The 24315-nt window shown below is 45.0% G+C and overlaps 1 protein-coding gene across 2 annotated transcripts in view; it reads right to left on the bottom strand.

The window, feature by feature from the left end:
• Nucleotides 1-3251: 3251 nt before the first annotated feature.
• The window catches only part of LOC144496964 (E3 ubiquitin-protein ligase RING2-A-like), a 34275-nt gene continuing 13211 nt past the window's right edge, over nucleotides 3252-24315 (bottom strand). For both annotated transcript variants that reach the window (XM_078217620.1, XM_078217619.1), the window contains exons 3-7: nucleotides 17608-17768; nucleotides 15888-16103; nucleotides 13364-13654; nucleotides 7396-7567; nucleotides 3252-5023 (exon numbers count right to left, since the gene is read on the bottom strand). In XM_078217620.1, coding sequence (XP_078073746.1) covers nucleotides 4922-5023; nucleotides 7396-7567; nucleotides 13364-13654; nucleotides 15888-16103; nucleotides 17608-17768 — 942 coding nt within the window. In that variant the 3' untranslated portion in view covers nucleotides 3252-4921. The remainder of the gene's footprint in view (nucleotides 5024-7395; nucleotides 7568-13363; nucleotides 13655-15887; nucleotides 16104-17607; nucleotides 17769-24315) is intronic.

Genomic DNA, 24315 nt, shown 5'->3' with positions numbered 1-24315 from the left:
AGAATGAGAGGTCTCCAACTTGTGAAGATTGAACAGTGAGGGGCTGAGCTATGTTTGTATCAGTGATGAAGTGTAGCAGTGAAATCTCTGCATTCTCTTCCCCTTTTGCTTTGATTTTCTATTCCTTTACCTTTTCTATTTCGGCATCTTCTACAATAAACACCAATACAAAATACTTGTTCAGTTTCTGCTATTTACTTGTTTTGACAATATAGAATTATATAATCTTTATAGTGCAAAAGGAGGCCATTTGGCTCACTGAGTCTACACCAACTCAACAGAGCATCTTACACAGGACCTATCCGTTACCCCATGTAATTCCCTCTAACCTACACATTTTGGGGCACTAAGGGACAATTTAGCATGATCAATCCGACTAACTTGCACATCTTTGGAGTGTGGGAGGAAATCAGAGCACCCGGAGGAAACCCACACAGACACGAGGAGAATATGCAAACTCCATGCAGTCACCCAAGGTCGGAATTTAACCCAGCTCCCTGGCGCTGTGAAGTTGCGGTGGTAACCACTGCGCTACCATGCAAATCCCCAGTTTCATGCTCTTATGGGACCCATGTTTACTTGAGCTACTCTCTTCCTTTTTATATAGTAAGAAGTCTCACAACACCAGGTTAAAGTCCAACAGGTTTATTTGGCAGCACAAACTTTCAGAGTCTCGCTCCTTTTTCAGATGAGTGAGGAGTTGTGTTCACAAACAGGGCATATACAGACACAAACTCAATTTACAAGATAATGGTTGGAATGCGAGTCTTTACAGGTAATCAAGTCTTAAAGGTACAGACAATGTGAGTGGAGAGAGGGTTAAGCACAGGTTAAAGAGGTGTGTATTGTCTCCAGCCAGGACAGTCAGTGAGATTTTGCAAGCCCAGGCAAGTCGTGGGGGTTACAGATAGTGTGACATGAACCCAAGATCCTAGTTGAGGCTGTTCTCGTGTGCGGAACTTGGCTATCAGTTTCTGCTCAGCTATTCTGCATTGAGGCCGTCCTCACATGAGGACCGCCTCAACCAGGATCTTGGGTTCATGTCACACTATCTGTAACCCCCCCACGACTTGCCTGAGCTTGCAAAATCTCACTAGCTGTCCTGGCTGGAGACAATACACACCTCTTTAACCTGTGCTTAACCCTCTCCACTCACATTGTCCGTAGCTTTAAGACTTGATTACCTGTAAAGACTCGCATTCCAACCATTATCTTGTAAATTGAGTTTGTGTCTGTATATGTCCTGTTTATGAACACAAGTCCTCACTCACCTGAAGGAGCGAGAGTTTGCACTGCCAAATAAACCTGTTGGATTTTAACCTGGTGTTGTGACTTTTTACTGTGCTTACCCCAGTCCAACAACGGCATCTCCACATCATGGCTACCTTTTTATATACTCACAGAAGCAAAGACTATTTTATAATTCTTGCTTGTTTCCCCTCATTCATATATCTCTCTCTATGTTGTTGGTTTAGTCAGCCTTTGCTCGTTCCAAAAAAATGTTCCCAATCTTCTGCCCAACCACTACTATTCACAGCATTGCACACCTTGGCCAAGAATCTCCCAAAAACATTCGAAATCCCCAATGTGTGTGAAAATGGGAGTAACTCCGACTGGTTTTTTAAGTGGGATCTTCAGATTGTATCTTCCACACTCTGAGCACTGCAGAGCATCCTCGCAAGATTCCCTCTTAAAATCAGGGGGCAAAGCCTATTCCCACCAAAGAGGCTGGCAGCATAGCACTGTGGGCCACTGCGCATGCGTCAATTGTCAGCGCCGAGATCGGCGCATGCAGTGGCCCCGCACTGCCTGCCTCCTGATCGCTCGCCAGCCCCGCAAACTCCCATCGCTGGCCTACCGATTACTCCACCCCCCCCCCCCCCCCCCCGATCGCAGGCCTCCCCGGTCCAGCCCCAATGCCCCTTCGCCCTCCACACAGCCCCAACCACCTCCCCCCCGCCCTTCCCAGATAGCAAGTCCCGATTGCTGTCCATGCTCCCTCTGCCACCGATCCCAAATGCAGATCAGCAGCAGGACCACCCACCCCCACCAATTTCCCCTGCAATAGGCCCTGTCCCTTCAATAGAGCATCCCCAGCCCTGTCAGATGCCCTGCTGGCACCACCAGTTGGCAGGTATCTGCCTCTTGGGCCATGCCAGGGGAGGGGCAGGCACTGTCCAGGAGGCAGTACCGACCTCCTGGGGTGGCCTCAATGGTCTGTTCCCTCCAGCGGGGTTGGCCGCCTGTTCCCAGTTAGTGGGGAGCAGTTGTAAACCCCAGTGGAGTGAACCACTCCTGGTGAGGAGTGAAGACGACAGTAGCTAACACTGCCTCAACGCCATGACCTGGGTTCAATTCCCAGCTTGGGTCACTGTCTGTGCAGTGTACACTTTCTCCCCATGTTTGCGTGGATTCCTCCCACATTCCAAAAGACGTGCTGGTTAGGTGAATTGGCTATGCTAAATTCCCCCTCAGTGTACCCGATCAGGCGCAGGAGTGTGGCGATTAGGGGATTCGCACAGTAACTTCATTGCAGTGTTAATTGTGACACACAAACTTTAAAAGACCCCAGTGAGCCTGGAGACTTCAGTCCAGGCCCGCTAATCATATTGAAATGTTAATTTAAGTATTGAAATCAACTCCGCGTCGATTTCTGGCATGGAGCTGATAACGTTCAAACTCTTGGAGCCGGAGACGTGCAGAGGTCGTGGCACCCAGTAGGAACCCCGCGAAGCAGCCTCAGCTGATTTCTCCCAGCAGCAGGCTCGGAGAATTGCCCCCCCCCCCTCCCACCCCACCCCCCCCCCATCTGTCAATTTGCTACCATCCTTAACTTCCCTAGCCTCATATCCTTAAGAGATTTTATTTTGCAATGGACTATACGTTTGTTGAGTTACAAAATGTCTTCCACTGTTTATCTACTTTTAACCTATTTTCCCAGTCCACTGTTGTTTCAAGTTGCCAGTGCAAAGTCCTCACTCGCTAACGTCCTGCATTATGCCTCTTATTCAGTCAATTAATGCCTGATAATTGTGTGTACTTAGTATACTTCTGAAAAGTATGTGGCAATATGCAACTTCTCTCAAACTGTCAGCCTTAAAAATCATAGTGCTGCTTCATTTCATCCAAAAACAATCCACTCCAACCCACTGCACATCGCACCTGTATTTCAAATAAGGATAGCAACTTGTGTTGTGAAGCAGGGTGATATCACAGCAATGCACAAAACAAAGACAACCTCTCAGTCCAGATCAATTGTAGCAAGTTTATTCAGTAACAAAGCCAGACTCAATCTTTGTGCTCTCTGGCCTATCAAATCTGTGCCGAGAACACAGCGATGAGTCTGTGATTGGTCACAGTGGCCTTGGGTTAGGGAAAAGGCAGAATTGGCATGGGATCCTGCTCTTGACCGCTATCCCCTGCTGAGTCTGAACAAGAATGGAGGAGTTTGGGTCAACTGTGATGCTGGTGCAGTCAAATAGTCTGCCAATACCGATGGTCACAGCACGCACACATACACACACAGATAGACGGACACAGACAGACAGACACGCACAGACAGACAGATAGACAGACACACAGTTAAACAATTGGGGTGAGACATTGGAAGATACTGTAAAGAGGCATTGTCTTCAGAGGGGGAAGGAGAAGAAAGAAAAGAAATGCAGCATAATGAACATTCTAAGTGTATGTTTTTTCGCTATTAACAACTCACCCGACAAACTTTATCCTCTGGATATTAAAACATTTCTCCCATCACATATTATGAAACTTGTGCAACACAGTTAGCTGGATCCAACAGTCACACCTCCCCCCACTAACCAACAGAATGGCAGAAAGTTCACGACCAAGCTTTTCCATTCCAGTGTAATGGGTAAATACGAAATGGGTACAATGTCTTAAATGAATCCGAGGCCAAACCAAGGGATTTCACAAAAACCGTCGCAATTCAGTCCCAAATCGCAAAACATGTCACCAAACGTCTGCTCTCCAACACACTCCCCCCTCCAAGTACAGCAACAACCTAGAGACAAGCGTGTAATGGGAGTCCAACGTTTAAGCCGAGTGGCACAGGAACTTTATTCAAACTCTCAAAGTGCAGGTGTTCGTCTCACTGATCAGGTGCTCGAAAAACTGGGGCAAAAACGTTTAAGACAATGCTGAGAAGAAGCTGATAAGTTAAACTTGGGGTCATGAATGCGTTTTTTTTTAAATTTACATAAATGAAAACCCAAGGAGTATAAAACCCTTGCAGATCAGGGACAGGCAGAGCTGGGGATTTACATAGGAAAACACGCTGAAGGTTATATGGGTAAGCCTGTTACAAAGACACAAAGGAAGAAAATGCAGGAAAAGAAATGAAAAAGTGTTAAGACTAGAAAGGAAAAAGAAATGAGCAGCAAATTCCAGCATGAAAATTATTTTTGGGATTGTAAATGTTAGTTGGTTAAAATAATCTGGTTCCTTGTTCCCCCCATTAACCCTCTCATCAGATGCTGCAAGTGTATGCACATTGTCAGTACTGTGCAGCCTCCATATTTAGCTTCAGTTACTCGATCATGCTAACCATATGTGTGTGAAGTATGAGCAGCTCTCTAACTGAGGGAACGAGCATGAGACACACGAGGCTCTGTCAACACCCACTCATTAACACTCGCAGCCAGCACTAGAGGACACAGGAGCAATGGTATGTAACAGTTCAAATTTATTCTATTCCCCCAACCCAGCTGAAAGAATGTCCTCTCATTGGCCTCACGACAAGATCCAAACAATTTCCAGCCAGTCCTTCTCTCACAGGATTCAGCACAGTCCCTTCCACACTCTCCAAAGCCAAAAAGCTGTGGCAGTCTTATCATGGCGAATAGATGGAAGGAGTAAGCAAGCAGATAGCAATTTCTGTTCGGTCCTTTTCCCTCCTTCACTATTTCTGTTCCTTGGTGGGGGCGTAGTACAGCTCAAGAGGCTTGCTGACTTTCCAATATTTCTCATTCACCAGTTCCAGAGTCAGTGACCCATTCAATGTCTGCACAAAAATTCAAAGGTAGAATTAAACAGAAACGTCTTACCATTGAACCCAACAGTGCAGAAATGTCCCTCAAGACAGATCATTTTACCCAGGCCCTATCCCCATAACCCCACATATTTAGCCAGTTAATTACCCTGACCTACACTTCGAGACAATAAGGGGCAATTTACAATGGCCAATCAACCTAACCTGTACATTTTTGGACTGTGGGAGGAAACCAGAGCATCCGGAGGAAATCCACGCAGACACAGGGAGAATGCACAAACTCCACACAGTCACCAGAGGTCGAAATTGAACCTAGGTCCCTGGCCCAGAGAAACTCTCCCCGGGAACAACATGGGATTTTGTTTAAACAGACTGCCGATGGCGGCAGTGAATCAAAACAGCTCAGGAAGGCCCCAGATTCATTCTCTGCTGCATTAGCCATGTCGGTACAATCTATCTCAGGCAGGGAGCTGGGGTAAGGGAATGGGGTCATTGTGCCAATTCCCGACCCACAGCTATGGGCCTTTCAGCACATTGCTGGCCTTTGGCCAAGATCAGGATATGCCTTAGTTCTGAAACTGCAACAACTTGCTTTACCATAGCATCTTAAATGCAAAAAATGTCATCCACTATGACTGTGACACCAAATTCCCTTTCAAATCAATTTTCAAGTTTGCTGATGACACCACCATAGTGGGCTGGATCCCAAACAATGATGAGGTGGAGTACAGGAAAGGGATAGAGACTCTGGTGAGCTGGTGCGACAACAATAATCTCTCCCTCAATGTCAACAAAATGAAGGAGATAGTCATCGACTTCAGGAAGCGTAGTGGAGGACATTCCCCTGTCTGCAACAACAGGGACGAAGTGGAAACGGTCGAGAAGTTCAGATTTCTAGGTGTCCAGATCACCAACAACCTGTCCTGATCCCTTCATGCCGACGCTATAGTTGAGAAAGCCCAGCAACGCCTCTACTTTGTCAGGAGGCTAAGGAAAGGTGGCACGTCCTCTACAACTCTACCCAACTTTTACAGATGCACAATAGAAAGCATTCTTTCTGGTTGGATCACAGCTTGGGATGGCTCCTGCTTTGTCCAAGACTGCAAGAAAGTACAAAGGGTCGTGAACAAAACCCAGTCTATCACGCAAACCAGCCTGCCACTCATTGACTTGGTCTACACTTCGGAAAGCAGCCCGCATAATCAAAGACCCCATACACCCTGGGCATACTCTCTTCCACTGTCTTCCGTCAGGAAAAGGATACAAAAGTCTGAGGTCATGTACCAACCGACTCAAGAACAGCTTCTTCCCTGCTGCCGTCAGACTTTTGACTGAATCTACCTCGTATTAAGTTGATCTTTCTCAACATCCTAGCTATGGTTGTACACTACATTCTGCACCCTCTCCTTTCCTTCTGTATGGACGGGATGCTTTGTCTGTATAGCGAACAAGGAACAATGTTTTTCACTGTATGCTAATACACGTGACAATAATAAATCAAATCAAAAAATCAAATCATCCCAGGGCACTTTAAGGGAGCATGAATAATTATTGAAACCAAACCGTAAAAAGGAGACATTGGGGCAGGAGACAAAAAGCAGGCATAATTGAGTATCTTAGAACAGGAGAAAGGGGCAGAGAAGCAGAAAGGTTTAGGGCAAGAATTCAAATTCAAAACCCAAAGGCCGAGACCACTACTGGTGGAGCAATGAAAATTAGGGACTCAGAGACCTGACTGGGAGGAAGGCACTGAGCTCACAGCACACAATTGAAGAATGACCACTTGGGTAAAGTAACAGAAAAGTTATCAAAATCTTTTGAAGGGAGAAGGGAGCAGAGAGAGAGGCGCAGCTGTCAACACATGTTATAACCCTGTCACTATTGAGGATGCTTCCTCTTACCACACATATACATGTGCGGCTCCATGTCAAATATGCTGCTATTCCCAGGATGGGCTGTTGGTGCTGACAACCGTGTGAATGCAGTAACCTCACTCCCACTGGAGGGGCAGAATATATTTCATCTTAGCAGATCCCGCTTTCACTTTATTTTTGGGAAACTTTCGAGAAAAGAAAGGCTGAGGCCACAAGTCCAGGGCATCCTCAAAGAAGAGAGAGAGAGAGAGAAGGGAAGATAAACAAACTATAGGTGACATGGTGAAGCAAAGACCTGAGGAGCAGCAATTTCTAAGGTGAGAGAACGGACAAGTTGGAGCCAGACACAGCATGATGCAATTCTATTTCTATACAGCAGGGATACAGGGAGGAAAGACACATAGATGGAGAGAGTGGAAACTAAGAGGAACAGAGACATCAGAGTAAGATGAAAGAGTCTTGCAATCGAGCTGCATACAACACGTCAAAACATAGACTGTGTACACCTACCGTAAACTGGCCCCCAGAGGTGGTGATGTAGATTGTGTACTGCTTCTCACTGACTTCCTCCAGACTAACGGGATTGTTCCCAATACTCTTCTGCTGCTCCTCCAAGGCAATCCTTAATGCCAGATACTTGGACAAATGGTCCACAGTGGCATTTGCTGTGGTCTTCACATATCTGAGCCGTCAGCACGCAAATGGTTTCAGAATTAGAAAGGAAGAGGGAAGCGGGGAAAAAGATAAACACACAAGTAAATTTCATAAGCCATTTTCTTCAAAGGTAGAAATTGAGTAAACTCATCACTCATCTAATACATGGCATAGGAACATGGGAATTAGGAGCAGAAGTAGGCAAGTTCAGCCCTTTGAACCTGCTCAGGCATTTGATCAGATCATGGCTGATCTCTCCCTGGTCTCCAATCCCCCCCCCCCCCCCCCCCCCCCCCCCCCGCCTTAGAAATATGTCTCCCTCCCTTCTACAAAGAATAATATAGCGCAGGAACAGGCCCTTCGAACCCTCCAAGCCTGTGCCAATCATGTTGTCCTATCTAGGCCAATCGCTTAAATCCCTCTATTCCCCATTTGTTCATATGCCTATCAAGATAAGTCTTAAATATGGCTAACGTAACTGCCTCAACCATCTCACTTGGCAATGCATTCCAGGCCCCCACCACCCTCTAAGAAAACTTCCCCCGCACATCTCCACTGAACCTTTGCCCCTTATCTTGCCCTTGTGCCCCATTGTAATTGTCATTTCTGCTCTGGGAAAAAGGTTCCAACTATTCACCCTATCTATACTCATAATTTTCATAGAATCCTACAGTGCAGAAAGAGGCCATTCGGCCCATCGAGTCTGCACCAAACACAATCCCACCCAGGCCCTATCCACATATCCCTACATATTTACCCACTAACCCCTCTAACCTATGCATCCCGGGACACTAAGGGGCAATTTAGAATGGCCAATCAACCTAGCACGCACATCTTCGGACTGTGGGAGGAAACCGGAGCACCAGGAGGAAACCCACACAGACACAGGGAGAACGTGCAAACTCCACACAGACAGCGACCCGAGCCGGGATTCGAACCCAGGTCCCTGGAGCTGTGAAGCAGCAGTGCTACCGTGCCGCTCCTATAAAACGGCCCGTTTTATAAACTTCTATCAGGTCACCCCTCAGCCTCCGTCTTTTCAGGGAAAACAATCCCTGTTTATTCAATCTCTCCTCATAGCTAATACCGTCCATACCAGGCAACATCCTGGTAAATCTTTTCTGTACTCTCTCCAAAGCCTCCCCATCCTTCTGGTAGTGTGGTGACCAGAATTGGACATAGTATTCCTTTGTGGCCACCCAACCAACATTTTATACAACCGTAACATAATTTGCCAACTTTTCTACTCGATGCCGCGTCCAATGAAGACAAGCATGACATATGCTTTCTTCACCACATTTCCATCTGTGCTGCCACTTTTAAGGATCTGTAGACCTGTAATCATCATAGAAATCATAGAAACCCTACAGTACAGAAAGAGGCCATTCGGCCCATCGAGTCTGCACCGACCACAATTCCACCCAGGCCCTACCCCCATATCCCTACATATTTACCCACTAATCCCTCTAACCTACGCATCTCAGGACACTAAGGGCAATTTTTAGCATGGTCAATCAACCTAACCCGCACATCTTTGGACTGTGGGAGGAAACAGGAGCACCCGGAGGAAACCCACGCAGACACGAGGACAATGTGCAAACTCCACACAGACAGTGACCCAAGCCGGGAATCGAACCCAGGTCCCTGGAGCTGTGAAGCAACAGTGCTAACCACTGTGCTACCGTGCCGTGTACTCTCAGGTCTCTGTGCGTCTATGCTCCTGATGGTTCTGCCATTTATTTCATAGCTCCCACCTGAATAGGATCTACCAAAATGCATCACTTCGCATTTATCCGGATTAAATTCCATCTGCCGTTTCTCCGCCCATTTTTCCAGCGATCGATATCCTGCTGTATTCTCTGACAATCTTCAATCACTTTCTGCAACTCTGCCAATCGTATCATCCACAAACTTGCTAATCAAACCAGCTACGTCTTCTTGCTTCTCTTGAAACTATTCAACGATTCAGACTTCACCAGACTATGGGACAGCAAGTTCCACAAATTCACCACCCTCTGCAAGTAGTAGTTCCTCCTCATCTGTTTTAAATTTATCACCTCGCAACCTATACCTGTGAGCACTTGTTCGAGATTGCCCCACAAGAGCCCCATTTAATCTACATTTACTTTATCAATCCCTTTTAAAACGTCATACATCCCAATCAGATCCCCTCTCATCCTTCTAAACTCCAGCAAGCATCAGCCCAATCTGTTTAATCTCTCCTCTTACATCATACCTTTCATCCCCGGAATCGTGAACTTCCTCTGAACTGCCTCCAATGCCACCACATCATTCCGCTAGTGAGACGATAACTGGACAGAATACTCCAGATGTGGTCTCACCAACTGTCTATACAATTGCAACAACATGTCTCTGCTTTTATACTCCAGTTCTTTTGCAATAAATGCCAACATCCCATTTGCCTTTTTTATTACGTGCTGCATTTGCATACTGACTTTTTCGGATTCATGAACGTAGACACTCAGATCCCTCTGCCCAGACGTATTTTGAAGCTGCTTTCCATTTAGGTAATAATTTGCCTTTTTATTTTTTTGCCAAAATGGATAACCTTTAACTTATCTGCATTAAATTCCATTTGCCAAATTTTGTCCCATTCTCCTAGCCTCTCTCTATCCATCTGTGGAAACTGTATATCCTCTTCATGGCCTGCTTTCCCACTTATTTTATCTGCAAATTTTGCTACGTTACACTCTGTCCCTGCTTGCAGTTCATTTCTATAGATTGAACAGTTGAGTTTGAGGACTGACCGCTGTGGCACCCTACTAGTTACGTTTCGCCAGCCAGACAAGGCCCATTTATCGTGACCTTCTGCTTTCTGCCAGTCAGCCAATCCTCAATCCAATCTAGTACTTTGCCCCAATCCCCTGTGATCTCACCTTCTGGATCAGTCTTTTATGCGGCACCTTGTCAAGCGCCTTCTGGAAGTCTAGACATACCACATCCATAGGCTCCCCCTTATCCACCTTGCTGGTTACATCCTCAAGAAGTCTGTCAAGCATGACTTTCCCTTCATAAAAAAATGCTGACAATAGTGCTTTGTCTTTCCAAATGCTTAGTCATCTCCTCAATGATTGAGGTCTTTTTCTAATTGGAGGTCGGTCACCAGTGGTGTGCCCCAGGGATCTGTTCTGGGACCCTTGCTATTTGTCATTTTCATAAATGACCTGGATGAGGAAGTGGAGGGATGGGTTGGTAAGTTTGCCGATGACACGAAGGTTGGTGGGGTTGTCAATAGTCTGGAGGGATGTCAGAAGTTACAGAGGGACATAGATAGGATGCAAGACTGGGCGGAGAAGTGGCAGATGGACTTCAACCCAGATAAATGCGTAGTGGTCCATTTTGGCAGCTCAAATGGGATGAAGGAGTACAATATAAAGGGAAAGACTCCTAGTACGGTAGAGGATCAGAAGGACCTTGGGGTCCGGGTCCATAGGACTCAAAAATCGGCCCCAAAAATCGGCCCCGCAGGTGGAGGAGGTGGTTAAGAAGGCGTATGGTGTGCTGGCCTTTATCAATCGAGGGATTGAGTTTAGGAGTCCGGGGATAATGATGCAGCTATATAAGACCCTCGTCAGACCCCACTTGGAGTACTGTGCTCAGTTCTGGTCGCCTCATTACATGAAGCATGTGGAAAAGATTGAAAGGGTGCAGAGGAGATTTACAAGGATGTTGCCTGGATTGAGTGGCATGCCTTATGAGGATAGGCTGAGGGAGCTCGGTCTTTTCTCCTTGGAGAGACGTAGGATGAGAGGAGACCTAATAGAGGTATATAAGATGTTGAGAGGCATAGATCGGGTGGACTCTCAGAGGCTTTTTCCCAGGGTGGAAATGGCTGCTACGAGAGGACACAGGTTTATGGTGCTGGGGGGTAGGTACAGGGGAAATGTTAGGGGGAAGTTTTTCACACAGAGGGTGGTAAGAGACTCCTGGATGAGTACATGGGACTTAATAGGATGGAGGGTTATAGGTAGGCCTAAAAGGTAGGGATATGTTCGGCACAACTTGTGAGGCCGAAGGGCCTGTTTTGTGCTGTAGTTTTCTGTGTTTCTACGTTTCAATGACAAAGGTCAAGCTAACAGGCCTATAGTTTCCTATTTTTGCCTCTCTTCCTTTTTGAATAGGAGGATCACATTAGCGTTGTGATGCTAGTGTACCTTTAAGAAATCTTTTTTCTAAATCATGTTCTCTGCAGTCATGCAGCTTTGGGGTTTTTTTTATTGTTGCCGAGCTGTCTGCTAGAAGTCCTTTTATTGCTGCTTCAATGGGGTTTTGTTTATTTTTAATCTGGCCTTAATTAACTGACTTGGAATTTACGACTGGGTGGTACAATATGTATTCTTTGTATAATATGTATTCTTTGTACAATATGACTGAAACGCAGTTTCAGTCATATTATACAAAGAATACTGAGGTGCTAGAGAAGGCACAAAAAGAATTTTCAAGGATGATCCCAAACTGCAAGGATCATACCCATCAGGAAATGAGGAACGGGCTAGGCTTCTATTCTCTTGAAAATAGAAGCTGAGGGCTGACCTAATAGACATCTTTAAAATTCATGAAAGATTTAGATAGAGTGGGTACAGAAAGAATGATTCCACTTGTGAGCAAGAAGAAAACCACAGTCACCAAAAAATCCAATGCTGAATCCAGAGGAAACTTCTTTACCCAGAGAGCATCGAGAATGTGGAAGGTGCTACCGCAAGGAGGAGTTGATGGATAAAATATGGGTGCATCGAAGGAAAATGTCAAAAAAGCACAAAGGACAGGGAATAAAGGGAGCTGCTAACAGACTTGGATAAGGAAGGATGAGCAGAGCATGAATGCTGCCAAGCATGGGCTGGTTGAGCCAAATTTCCTGTTTCTGTGCTGTAAATTCTACATGAAGGTCTTCAAAAAAGCTTGTAAAGTGCTTTAGGATTTCCTGTGGTTGTGAAAAGTGAGATAAAAATGTAAGTTTTTCTTTCAAACTGCCATTTTGAAGGGGCACATACCCCGAGGGGGATGGTGCAGGCCTCTATCCGAAAAGGAGCTCACAGTAAAAGCAACAGTGGTTGGTGGGGGAGATCTGCTCACTTTGATCATAGTGTGAATCCTGATAACCAATACACAAATATTATGTCCAATATTAGTCTTTTACTACACTTTATTTCAAACACTTGCATAGGTAGGGGTAATAAAACCATTATACCTTCGATACAAAGACGGAAATGAGCCAGTTCACTTTTTAATTTTTTTTATATTCCTTGCCTCTTAACTGCTCCCACATTATTCCTCTCTGGGAATGACCATCTCCTCCTGACTTTGCCAACATTTCCCACCTACCTGCAGTCAGCGAATAACAAACGGATTAACTGGGCATTAATTTCAATGCTGTGGAACCTTGCCTCACACAAATTATCTGGCACATTTGCTATGTAACAGATGGCTCTGAAGCACATTGGGATATCTTCAGGGTGGGAAGGGCACCATATGATTCAAGTCCTTTCTCTTATATCTCGTTCACAGCAAAGTTCCTCCCACTACAATGGCATTCATGCTTGTTCATCCCCCTCCATGTGGAAAAGAAGGATCCCAAGATCTTGTACAGTAACTTTGCCTGCAGTCAGGACAGGCATGCACAATTATCATTGTGGCCAATTATAACACAGCCACGTTGCAAACAGCAGCTTGCAACTGGGCCAGAACAGAAGCTATCACATTGACACATCAATCTGCTGAAGATTTCCATCACATTTTACAGACATGCACTGGAGCTTAACACTTGTAACTTGGACTTCTATCTGCACAGGCTGCATTCTCATACCTTGTTTGTGAATATTCATCTTTTTCCACCAGCACTGGGTGAGGTCTGAAGACCAGTTCAATTTCACTGCACGAGTCCACCCCAACATCTGGGCTCCCAGCCCCTTCCCGAGAGTTATCCAGATCGGGACAGGAGTCGTCGGAAGCTTTGGAGCGCTTGCGACTCGGACCGGCCTCCTGATTGCTGTGCATTGACACGTTGCTGACGTGAGAGCGGCTGTCGCAGTTGTCCTCACCTCCACTGAAAGTGGTGTTGTCTGATTCGTGCTGCGCCTTCCTTACTCGCTGAGCTCTACAAAGAGGAAATGGTGGCGGTAAGAGGGAAAAAAGGAAGTGGAGGGGGAGAATGGGAAGCATGTTTAAAATGTATGTGCTTCCAACTACATAAGAGGGTGAATGTAGTCATCTGACAAGAACAGTGCTCTAGAATCCTCAACAAAGCATCAAATTACCTGACAAAAAGTAACCTGGTGGTGACCCAAGATCTCTGCTAGTCCATTAGTCTATGCAGTTTAGAACTAAGTCATAGTCCAGAAACATTCCAGGTTTGGTCAGCGTACTGCATATTTTATCTCAGACAGAATAATGGGGAAACGAGAGGCTTCAGAGCCTCTCAGGTCCACATCTGATCAGAGGTCCTGAAAGGCAGTAAGAATCACCCATCTTCAAGAAATACAGGGAAATTAATACTGCAATCTCAAGGTCACAAAATGTCATCTTCACAAAGGCCCTACATTGTGCCCACCGAAAATACTATGGACGTGAAGTTACACAATGAGATACGAGCACAAATATTTAGTGTCAGAAATTCCCCTCTGTTTTTACAAATGTGTTCACGCTTTAAAATAACAATGCTTCAACTCAAATAGCAGACATGGGAATTCCAGAGCAATACACTTAAAATGCAATTACCCCCAAGATTACATTTCAAGAACTAAACAACAATAGAAAAATGAACGCTTGCTGCAACTGAATCTACAGGTAAGGCAGTAATTTGAATTTGGAGACATTTCCTGATAAAGTACATACTTTGACTCAGAATACTGACTAATAATGAGCAATGGGGTTCGGAATCTAACTTGTAAACTGAACTGTTTTCTGATTCTTTTCCTCATGACTACTTCCTTTAATGTGAATCAAATATTGGACCACGTACATTTTTCAATTCCACCTCAAGCCTTTCATATCTTCGTGAGCCTTTTTTCTCAACCCTTCCTGCAAGCTTCAGAATCTCCTGATTTTTATAAGCCTATATCAGAACAATTTTTGGCTTTTTCCTTTCACTCTTGAACTTCTTGGAATGCAGGACCCTTTGTTGAACCTTGCAAAGACAACTTGCATTCATGTAGCACCTGAACATATGAAAGCATCCTGAGCCCCTACACTGGTGTGCAATCGATATTAGAACAGGCTTAAAGGACGAGTGAGGTGGGAAGAATTCCAAACCTTGAGGCATACTTGGTTGAATCCATGACCATCTCTCGGGGGCAATGGAAACATAGGACGTGCAAGAGGCCAGAATTGGAGGAGCAGAGAAATCTTGGAGGGTTGCAAGGTCGGGGGGGGGCTGCAAATATATGAAAGGGCAAAGCCGTGAAGGGATTTGAACACAAGGTTGAGAACTTTAAATCTGAAGGGCTGCCGAAGTGAGAATCAATGCAGGCTGGTGTTCAGAGGTGCTGGGTGAATGGGTCTTTCTGAGAGATAGGCCAGAAGCATCAAAGCTTTGGATGAAAAGAAATTCATGGATGGTTGGGAGACCGCCCAGTTCAACACTGGAAAAGGAGAGTTCAGAGGAGCTCAGCAACGGACGGGCTGATGAATAAGGGGTTGAGACAGGCATGATTATGGAGGTGGAAAGAATATGGGGAAAGAACCTCATCATTAGTTGCTAAGGTTGCAAATTATCCAGTTCAGATTCAGACAGAGGGCAGGATGGTGGATGAAGTCAGAGGCTAGAAAACAGAGTTTGGGGCCACTCCCTTTGGCCTTCTAACATATTTAACTAGAGGAAATCTCTGCTCATCCAATAGTCGAAGTCGCACACAGCATGACAAACCATAGGCAGAGGGTTCAAGGGAGCTTATGGCATGAGGCAGAGCTGGGTGCCGTTCTAATATACACGTGGAACCTGACATGTGTTTTCAGATGATGTCACCAAGGGCCAGCACATCGGTGAGAAATGAGAAAAAACCAAGGATAGGTCCTTGGGGGTCAGGAGACAAAGGAGAAGCCATTCACAGGAGATTCGCTGACTACAACTGGACAGATAGGAACAGAACTAGCCAAGCTCAGTCGCACCCAGCTGGGCAATGGAATGAGAAGGCCTGGTCAATGTGTAAAAGGCTAAAGACAGGCCAACAGAAATGAAGAACGAAAGTTTACCAATCACATAAGACTTCATTTGTGACCTTAACATTGGCCATTTTAGTACTGCAGCAGAAGCAGAAACCTGACTGGAGGGATTCAATGGTGGAGCTGTGGGAATGATAAGCACCGCCTAGCATTCAAATCAAGCTCATTACCTGTGCATGGCCTGCATTTTCAGCCCTTCCTCAATGCTGCTGCTTAGGGCCTGCTGGTTATGCAGCCTGCTCAATCGTGCCAGGACACGGTCTTGGTGTGCCTCGTATTCATCCCTGCTGGGATAGATCTTACAGATCAGTGCATCAAAATTTGGATCTGGTCGGAGTGATCGTTTAGACACCAGCTTCTTTCGACACGTGGGACATTCTTTGTTCCTAAACAAAAGCAGCAAAAATATATTAGTTCAGCATACAAGGAGAAGTATATAAGCCAGCCTGGAACAGCAACACTTAGCTGCAGCATGAGATCCAGGACAAAGATAATTCCATAGAAAAAATGATAAAACAGAAAAAACAAACAACAATGATAATTAATCGCCTGCGCGCGCACACACACACACATGTATGCATTGGGTGCCTAATAAAGGAGAACATAAAATCAGGGAAGAGGTCACTTGTTAATAATGTAGACAGAGGAAAAATGAATGTTTAAAAAACATGAAGCTCAGAAAGCAAAACAATTGAGTGTGTTGGGTACTGACGTTTCACATGGGTGTTAATCCATACTAGAAAGGACTTCACAGGAATAAGTGTTGTCAAGTCTCAATTCTGGTTCCTTGTGAACAATGGGTCCACAGCATAAATCTGCCTCGTGCTGGCACATTGCTGGGCTAGAATAGGAGGTCATTTAGGCTACATTTTATCACCCTGATACATAAGTTGAGAGCACTAGATGCAGACACCACTCAAAGAATCAGACCTGGCTGTGATGCCTTTTTCCATCAAACAGTCTCACACTCACTGACAGGACTCACGTTGGTGGAACACTGACAAATGGCTGAGGTTCCACGAGTTATTGCGGTCAGGGAGAAAAAAATTTAAAGATGGAGCATGGAAAGTGATTCCTGAAGGACCGATAACCAGAGAACACAGATTTAAGTGCTTTGACACTTAAATGATACTTTACATGATAAGAAACACAAGAATGGGACCATAATGTCATATGATCAAATGCAGCAAGTTGCCCTACTGCCTTAGTTAACCACGATTCCCTCAGCAAAGAACAAAGCAGATTAGGTGGACATTTCAATCTCTCGGAACTTGCAATGCACAAAATAACTGCTGCAATTCCCTACGGAACAGTGATGATACTTCAAAAGAATCCAGGTATAAAGTGCTTTGAGATAGCTTTAGGATGTGAATAGCACCACAGTGCAGAATACAAGTTCTTCTTTCACATTCTGTCCCTCTTTCCATTTGTGAAAAGCAGTGATTGCTGCAATAACTGATCCCATCTCTGAGTGGTGCTGTAACTCCTGCTGAAGTATACTGAGTTGCAGTCTAAGTACCTGAGAGTGAACTGCTGCAGCATGACTGCACATTCTCAGTAAGTCTGATTAGAAACAGTCTTTAGTAATAAACCAGCAGGCTGCTTTAGGGCATAACCAGATACTGGATAGTCAAGGTCCCACTTCTAGGAGTGACCAGTGAGACAGAATCACAAGAGTGTTCAGATCTGAAATCTGAAAAATCACACTAGTAACAGCTCATTAATCCTTGCTCACGAAACATTTGGCATTTTAGTTAGTTAGCTTGACTCAAAGATCCTACAGATACTGGATGAAGGTGCATTTGATTGCCAAGCCACCAGAGAGGTTATACACACTAATCATGTGCACATACACAAATGCATGCACAACCACACACAACTGCCCCATACCCGCTGCGGAGGGCAGTGACGATACAGTCTGAGCAGAAGCGGTGTAGACACTCCTTTGTCGTCATGGTGTTCTTTAACATGTCCAGACAGATGGGGCACATCAGCTCGCTGTGTAAGCTGCGGGGTGATACTGCAATCTCTGTCCCATCCATAATTGCCTCCTGAAAGAAAAAGGGGAAGCGGTCAATGTAACAGGCCAATCTTCAGCTGCCATTATATCTGCAAACAAACAGATGAGAGGTGTTATCAGGTGAATTATTGTAACCTGGATCTACAGGATCTACATGGTTGTAATTTTGTCAGTGGAGTTTTGTCAAAGACTGCTGATCAACTGAAGCTGAGCAATAAATGCCCATGTATTTTTGAAATATGTTCCTGAGACTTGGACAAGATTAGCAAGGCTATTTATATCATGCATCCCTGGTTGCACTAAAAAGTACTTTTGTGGGCCTTCTTCAAAGCAACTGTTCATATAACAGTGATTTGCTGGCTCACCTCAAGAGGTTTACATGACAGCATGAACTAGCTACTTGTAGACCAAACCAGGTAGATGGTCCAGTTGAGTTTTTGGCAATTTCAGAGTCATTTTTCTGCAATCAAGAAATGAACCAAATTTATCGAATTCAATTTAATGACTTGCCATAATCTCAAGATTGCTTGCCCAATAGTTGCCACACTCCTGAAAAAAGTAGCGAGAATGGTGTCAAATTTAAACATGCTAACTTTTGTTAGCCACTACTCTCATCCACTTGGAAGTTTCTTAATCTTCATTCAGAAACTTGCCATTCTGGCTTTACAAAACAGCAAACGGGCTGAGATTTCAACAGGTACAGAACTCCTGTGAGAAAGTTACAACCTCAACCAAAAGTAAAAGCAGAAAGTGTGGACATGCACAGGTCAGCCAACTGCTCTGAGACAGAGAAAGCGCAAAAGATAGAGAGAAGAATTAATGCTTTGGGACAGGGATGACAAGGCCTACCCAGATCAGTAGCCTATCTTTCCTTTCAAATGCTGATCAATCTGCTGTGTAATTCCACCACTTTGTTTTTACTGAAGATTCTCAGCATTCAAATTTGCATGAACATTTTATGGGACACGGATTATATATCTAGTAAGAAGTTAAAATGTATACTAATGAGGGGGATGAGCTTGTAGATCATTAATAAACAATGATTACTATTGGGTCAAATGAATACTTCCAGTTAAGTAATTTTACTGCACAGGAGGAAACCATTGGAGATACCCAAGAAATTATCCACCAAGCCCCATTCCACTGTCCTTTCAAATCTTATTTAAATATTAACCCTTTGAAAATCAATTATAATTTCTGCTTCCACCGCTATTTCTGATAGGAACAGGATGTGTCACAACAACCCTGTGAGCAAACTTCTCCTAACCTTGCTTCTCTTCTTACTATGGACATACATTTATACCAGTCACTGACAGGCGGAAATAGCTTTCGCAATTTACCAAATCAAAATTCTTCATATCCTTTCCTGTTAAGTGTCCCTAATCTTATCTTGTAACGAAAGCTTTCCATCCCTAGCACTGTCTTAATATCTCTCCAGCACCTACTTGACGTCCTTGATATTTTTCCGAAGCTACAGTGCACAGAACAAGACACAACATAACCAACTATCAGTTCTACCCCTGATCGTCATCTTATGCTCTCATTTATAAAAACGATCCCAGAAATATTTTTATTTCAAACTTTATTAACAGCCGTCGTGTTCTTCAAAATTATTTTGAAGTTTTACCATTGGTACGTTTTCTTTCCTTATTCTTCCTTGCAAACTGATCAAACCATTTCGGCCCCCATCGAATCAGCCAGTCCCTATGTGTTCTCCTGAATTTTCTATTTGGCTGAAGGTTATCACCCTTCCTTTTTTCGTGCTCTAAGTTTTGATGTAATCCCACACCCCCCATCCCAATCACCCAGTTTAACTCACATTGAGCAATGGTCCTAATAATAACCCCCAAGGGTCAAATATGGTCAGCAGTCAAGTGGATCTGGTGGAATCCAAACTGAGCATTGATGAGCAGGATATTACCGAGTGTTTTAAACACTATCAATTGCATCATTTTGCTGATGACTGAGAGTACACTGAAGGAACGGTAATTGGCCAGGTTGGATTTGTCCTGCTCTTTGTGGATAGAACATACCTGGTCAATTATCCACATCATCAGGTAGATGCCAATATTGCAGCCATACTGGAACAGCTTGGCTAGGGTTGAAACTAGGCTTCAATGCTGTTGCTAGAATGTTGTCAGGGCAAACCGCTTCTGCAACATCCAGTGCCCTCAGCCATTTTCTGATACCACGTGAAGAGAGTCAAACAGGCTAAAGACTGGCATCTGTACTGCTGGGGCCCTCAGGAGGAAGCAGAGATGGATCACTCACTTGGAACTTATTGCCGAAGATGATTGCAAAGGCTTCAGCCTTATCTTTCGCGCTGATGTGGATCATTGAGGGTGGGGATATTTTTGGAGCCTCCTCCAGTTAGCTGTTTAATTCTCCACCACCATTCAAGACTGGATGTGGCAGGACTGCCAAGCTTTGATCTGATCTGCTGGTTGTGAGATCGCTTAGCTCTGTCTTTCACATGCTACTTCCGCTGTTTGGTACACAGTAGTCCTGTAGCTTCACTAGCATGACACGTCATTTTTAGGTATGCCCGATTGTCATGGATAGATCTATCTGCGACAAGTTGATTTGTGAGGACAAGTTCCAGGAAGTTTTTCAAGTGCTTCCTCCAAGTGGTCTTTAACATGAAGCACTGATTCATCAGCTGAGGTGGGGGCGGCACGGTAGCACAGTGGTTAGCACTGCTGCTTCACAGCTGAGGTGGGGGCGGCACGGTAGCACAGTGGTTAGCACTGCTGCTTCACAGCTCCAGGGTCCCGGGTTCGATTCCCGGCTCGGGTCACTGTCTGTGTGGAGTTTGCACATTCTCCTCGTGTCTGCGTGGGTTTCCTCCGGGTGCTCCGGTTTCCTCCCACAGTCCAAAGATGTGCGGGTTAGGTTGATTGGCCAGGTTAAAAATTGTCCCTGAGATGTGTAGTTAGAGGGATTAGCGGGTAAATATGTGGGGGTAGGGCCTGGGTGGGATTGTGGTCGGTGCAGACTCGATGGGCCGAATGGCCTCCTTCTGCACTGTAGGGTTTCTATGATTCTAATAATCAACAGGTTTCCTAGACCATTTTTGTCCTAACACTATGAGGCTTCATGGAATCTGGAATCAATATTGAGGACTCCCAGGGCAACATGACTGTACATCACTATGCTGCCACCTCTGCTGGGTCTGTCCGGAGGTAGGACAGGGCATACCTCAGGATGGGATATTGGTTGTAAGGTATGATTCTGTGAATATGACTGTGTCACACTGTTGCTTAACTTTACCAACAATTGGCAATAGTTCCATGGCACCATTCCTGGATGAAAGGCTTATCTTACGGGTGAAAGGTTGAACAAATTGGCCCAATACTCATTGGATTGGAGGATAGCTAATGTGGTCCCGTTATTTAAGAAGGGTAGGAAGGATAACCCAGGTAATTATAGGCCGATGAGCTTGACGTCCGTGGTGGGGAAGTTGTTGGAGAAGATTCTTAGAGATAGGATGTATGCGCATTTAGAAAGGAATAAACTCATTAACGATAGTCAGCATGGTTTTGTGAGAGGGAGGTCATGCCTCACTAACCTGGAGGAGTTTTTTGAAGAAGTGACCAAAATGGTTGACGAGGAAAGGGCCGTGGATGTCGTCTATATGGACTTCAGTAAAGCATTTGACAAAGTCTCTCATGGTAGGCTGGTGAAAAAGGTTGGATCTCATGGGATAAAGGGGGAGGTGGCTAGATGGGTGGAGAACTGGCTTGGTCATAGAAGACAGAGGGTGGTAGTGGAAGGGTCTTTTTCCGGCTGGAGGCCTGTGACTAGTGGTGTTCCGCAGGGCTCTGTATTGGGACCTCTGCTGTTTGTGATTTATATAAATGGTCTGGAAGAAGGTGTAACTGGGGTGATCAGTAAGTTTGCGGACGACACAAAATTGGCAGGACTTGCAGATAGTGAGGAGCATTGTCAGAAGCTACAGAAGGATATAGATAGGCTGGAAATTTGGGCAAAGAAATGGCAGATGGAGTTCAATCCTGATAAATGTGAAGTGATGCATTTTGGTAGAAATAATGTAGGGAGGAGCTATACGATAAATGGCAGAACCATAAAGGGTGTAGATACGCAGAGGGACCTGGGTGTGCAAGTCCACAGATCCTTGAAAGTGACGTCACAGGTGGAGAAGGTGGTGAAGAAGGCATATGGCATGCTTGCCTTTATAGGACGGGGCATAGAGTATAAAAGTTGGGGTCTGATGTTGCAGATGTACAGAACGTTGGTTCGGCCGCATTTGGAATACTGCGTCCAGTTTTGGTCGCCACACTACCAGAAGGACGTTGAGGCTTTGGAGAGAGTGCAGAGGCGGTTTACCAGGATGTTGCCTGGTATGGAGGGGCTTAGTTATGAGGAGAGATTGGGTAAACTGGGGTTGTTCTCCTTGGAAAGACGGAGGATGAGGGGAGACTTAATAGAGGTGTATAAAATTATGAAAGGCATAGATAGGGTGAACGGTGGGAAGCTTTTCCCCAGGTCGGTGGTGACGTTCACGAGGGGTCATAGGTTCAAGGTGAAGGGGGGGAGGTTTAACACAGATATCAGAAGGACATATTTTACACAGAGGGTGGTGGGGGCCTGGAATGCGCTGCCAGGCAAGGTGGTGGAGGCAGACACACTGGGAACGTTTAAGACTTATCTAGACAGCCATATGAACGGAGTGGGAATGGAGGGATACAAAAGAATGGTCTAGTTTGGACCAGGGAGCGGCGCGGGCTTGGAGGGCCGAAGGGCCTGTTCCTGTGCTGTATTGTTCTTTGTTCTTTTGTTCTTGGAGTTTAGAAGAATAAGTGATCTTATTGAAACACATAAGATCCTGAGGAGAATTCTTTTTTCTCAGAGGATTGCTATTATGTTCCAAGGAAGCAGTGGAGGCTAGATCATTGAATTTATTTAAAGCAATGATAGACAGATTTCTGATAGATAAGGGAGTCAGGGTTATGTGGGAAGACGGCAAAATAGAGTTGAGATCAGCCATGATCTTATTGAATGGCAGAGCAAGTTCGAAGGGCCAAATGGTCTACTCCTATGCACCCAGGGCATTAACTGGAGTCTCTGGATTACCACCAGATCATAAGGAGCTTAATCTTATCAAGATGTTTAATAGGCAGCAGCATCAAATGCCATCTGAAAATCCAATCGTCAATATTTCCTTTACCACCCAGTTAATCCCTCAAAAAACGGTATGACATTCAGCAGAGACCACTGGCCTTTTGCAACTCAATTCTGGCTGCTCATGATTTGCTCATCAGTTTCTGGTGATTTCTATCCACATTATGCTCTCTAGTTACCTCCAGGCAGACTGATCTATAGTTACCCAATAATCACTGCCACCCATCTTGAACACCAGTGCAACTGGCAATTTTCCAGTCCTTGGGTTCAACTTCCCTAATCCAAGGATGTTTGAAAGCTTGCAGTCAGAGCCTTGTCAAATTCTCCTGACATTCTACACTGCCTGCCAGCCATCGGGCTTAAGCGCCTGTACCACTCGAGTCCAACAGATTCTGCACCCTCGCCACTTCATTATCTGTAGTCACCTTCTTGATTTGCTCTGTTTCTTCCACTTGTCACTTTGAAAACTGAAGCGAGAAACTTAATTGAGAGGTTTTCAGCTCATGCTGCAGGAGAACCTCTCAGAAATGTTACCACCCCCTCCTTTTTATAAATCTATCAAATACTTTGTAATGAGAAATGTTTAGCTCCTAGCCCTACGCCAACTGTGTTGTTGTTAGAGAAATGATGACACCCCCTAGCATCCCACCCACTGCAATTTGTTTCTCTTATTTAGAATATACTTGTGCATTTACATCGAAGTAGCTTAAACCTGCCCATGTTTGGCTATTCTTTCTAATCCTTCTTTCCATTTGTCTCTCAGTCTGACTTACACCCCTTTTCAGTTTCTCTTTGCTTCCCCGGTCTATTTTTATTCTTTTCCCCCATCCCATCTCCCCACCCAATCCCAACCATATCAATTTACTCTCTTAACCAGGGCATTGCCTTGAGGTGGGGCCCGCGCGTACTACGCTAACATGACTAAAAGCGACTCTTCCCGTGAACACGCTCAGAACTACATACCCTCTAATATGCTTAACAGGAAGCACCCCCTCTCAACCCCCTACTTTCCAAGGTTACTTCTCCAGCTGCCTGGAAAGAAAAAAAATTTAAACTCCAGAATGGACTTCACACCCTCACACCAGCCAGCCTCATCAGTAAAAGAATTGGCAGTTCCTTTTTTGCTGGGTGCGCATCTTTTGTTTCTACAAGTAACAACTTAAATGTTACAGATCAATTTTGGCCTGGAATTTGATCTGTCCCTAAATTTCAAGGGTCATGGAACAAAAACAAGGTTAACAAAGAGAGGCTGTACAAGGAGAACTAACCAGCCTTCACGGTGATGAATAAAAATTCTCTTAGGGTGAGGTTTTCAATTACACAGCACAGCCACAAAAGCAGGGAATTTATGCTAAACCTTTAGAAATGACTGGTTAGGCCTCAGCTGAAGTAGTGTATCCAATTGAGGGCATCACATTTTCACAAGGATGAGCTGA

This window comes from Mustelus asterias, chromosome 8 (genome assembly GCF_964213995.1).
Source record: "Mustelus asterias chromosome 8, sMusAst1.hap1.1, whole genome shotgun sequence".
NCBI classification, from domain to species: Eukaryota; Metazoa; Chordata; class Chondrichthyes; order Carcharhiniformes; family Triakidae; genus Mustelus; species Mustelus asterias.
This window is presented reverse-complemented; position numbering and strand designations above follow the sequence as displayed.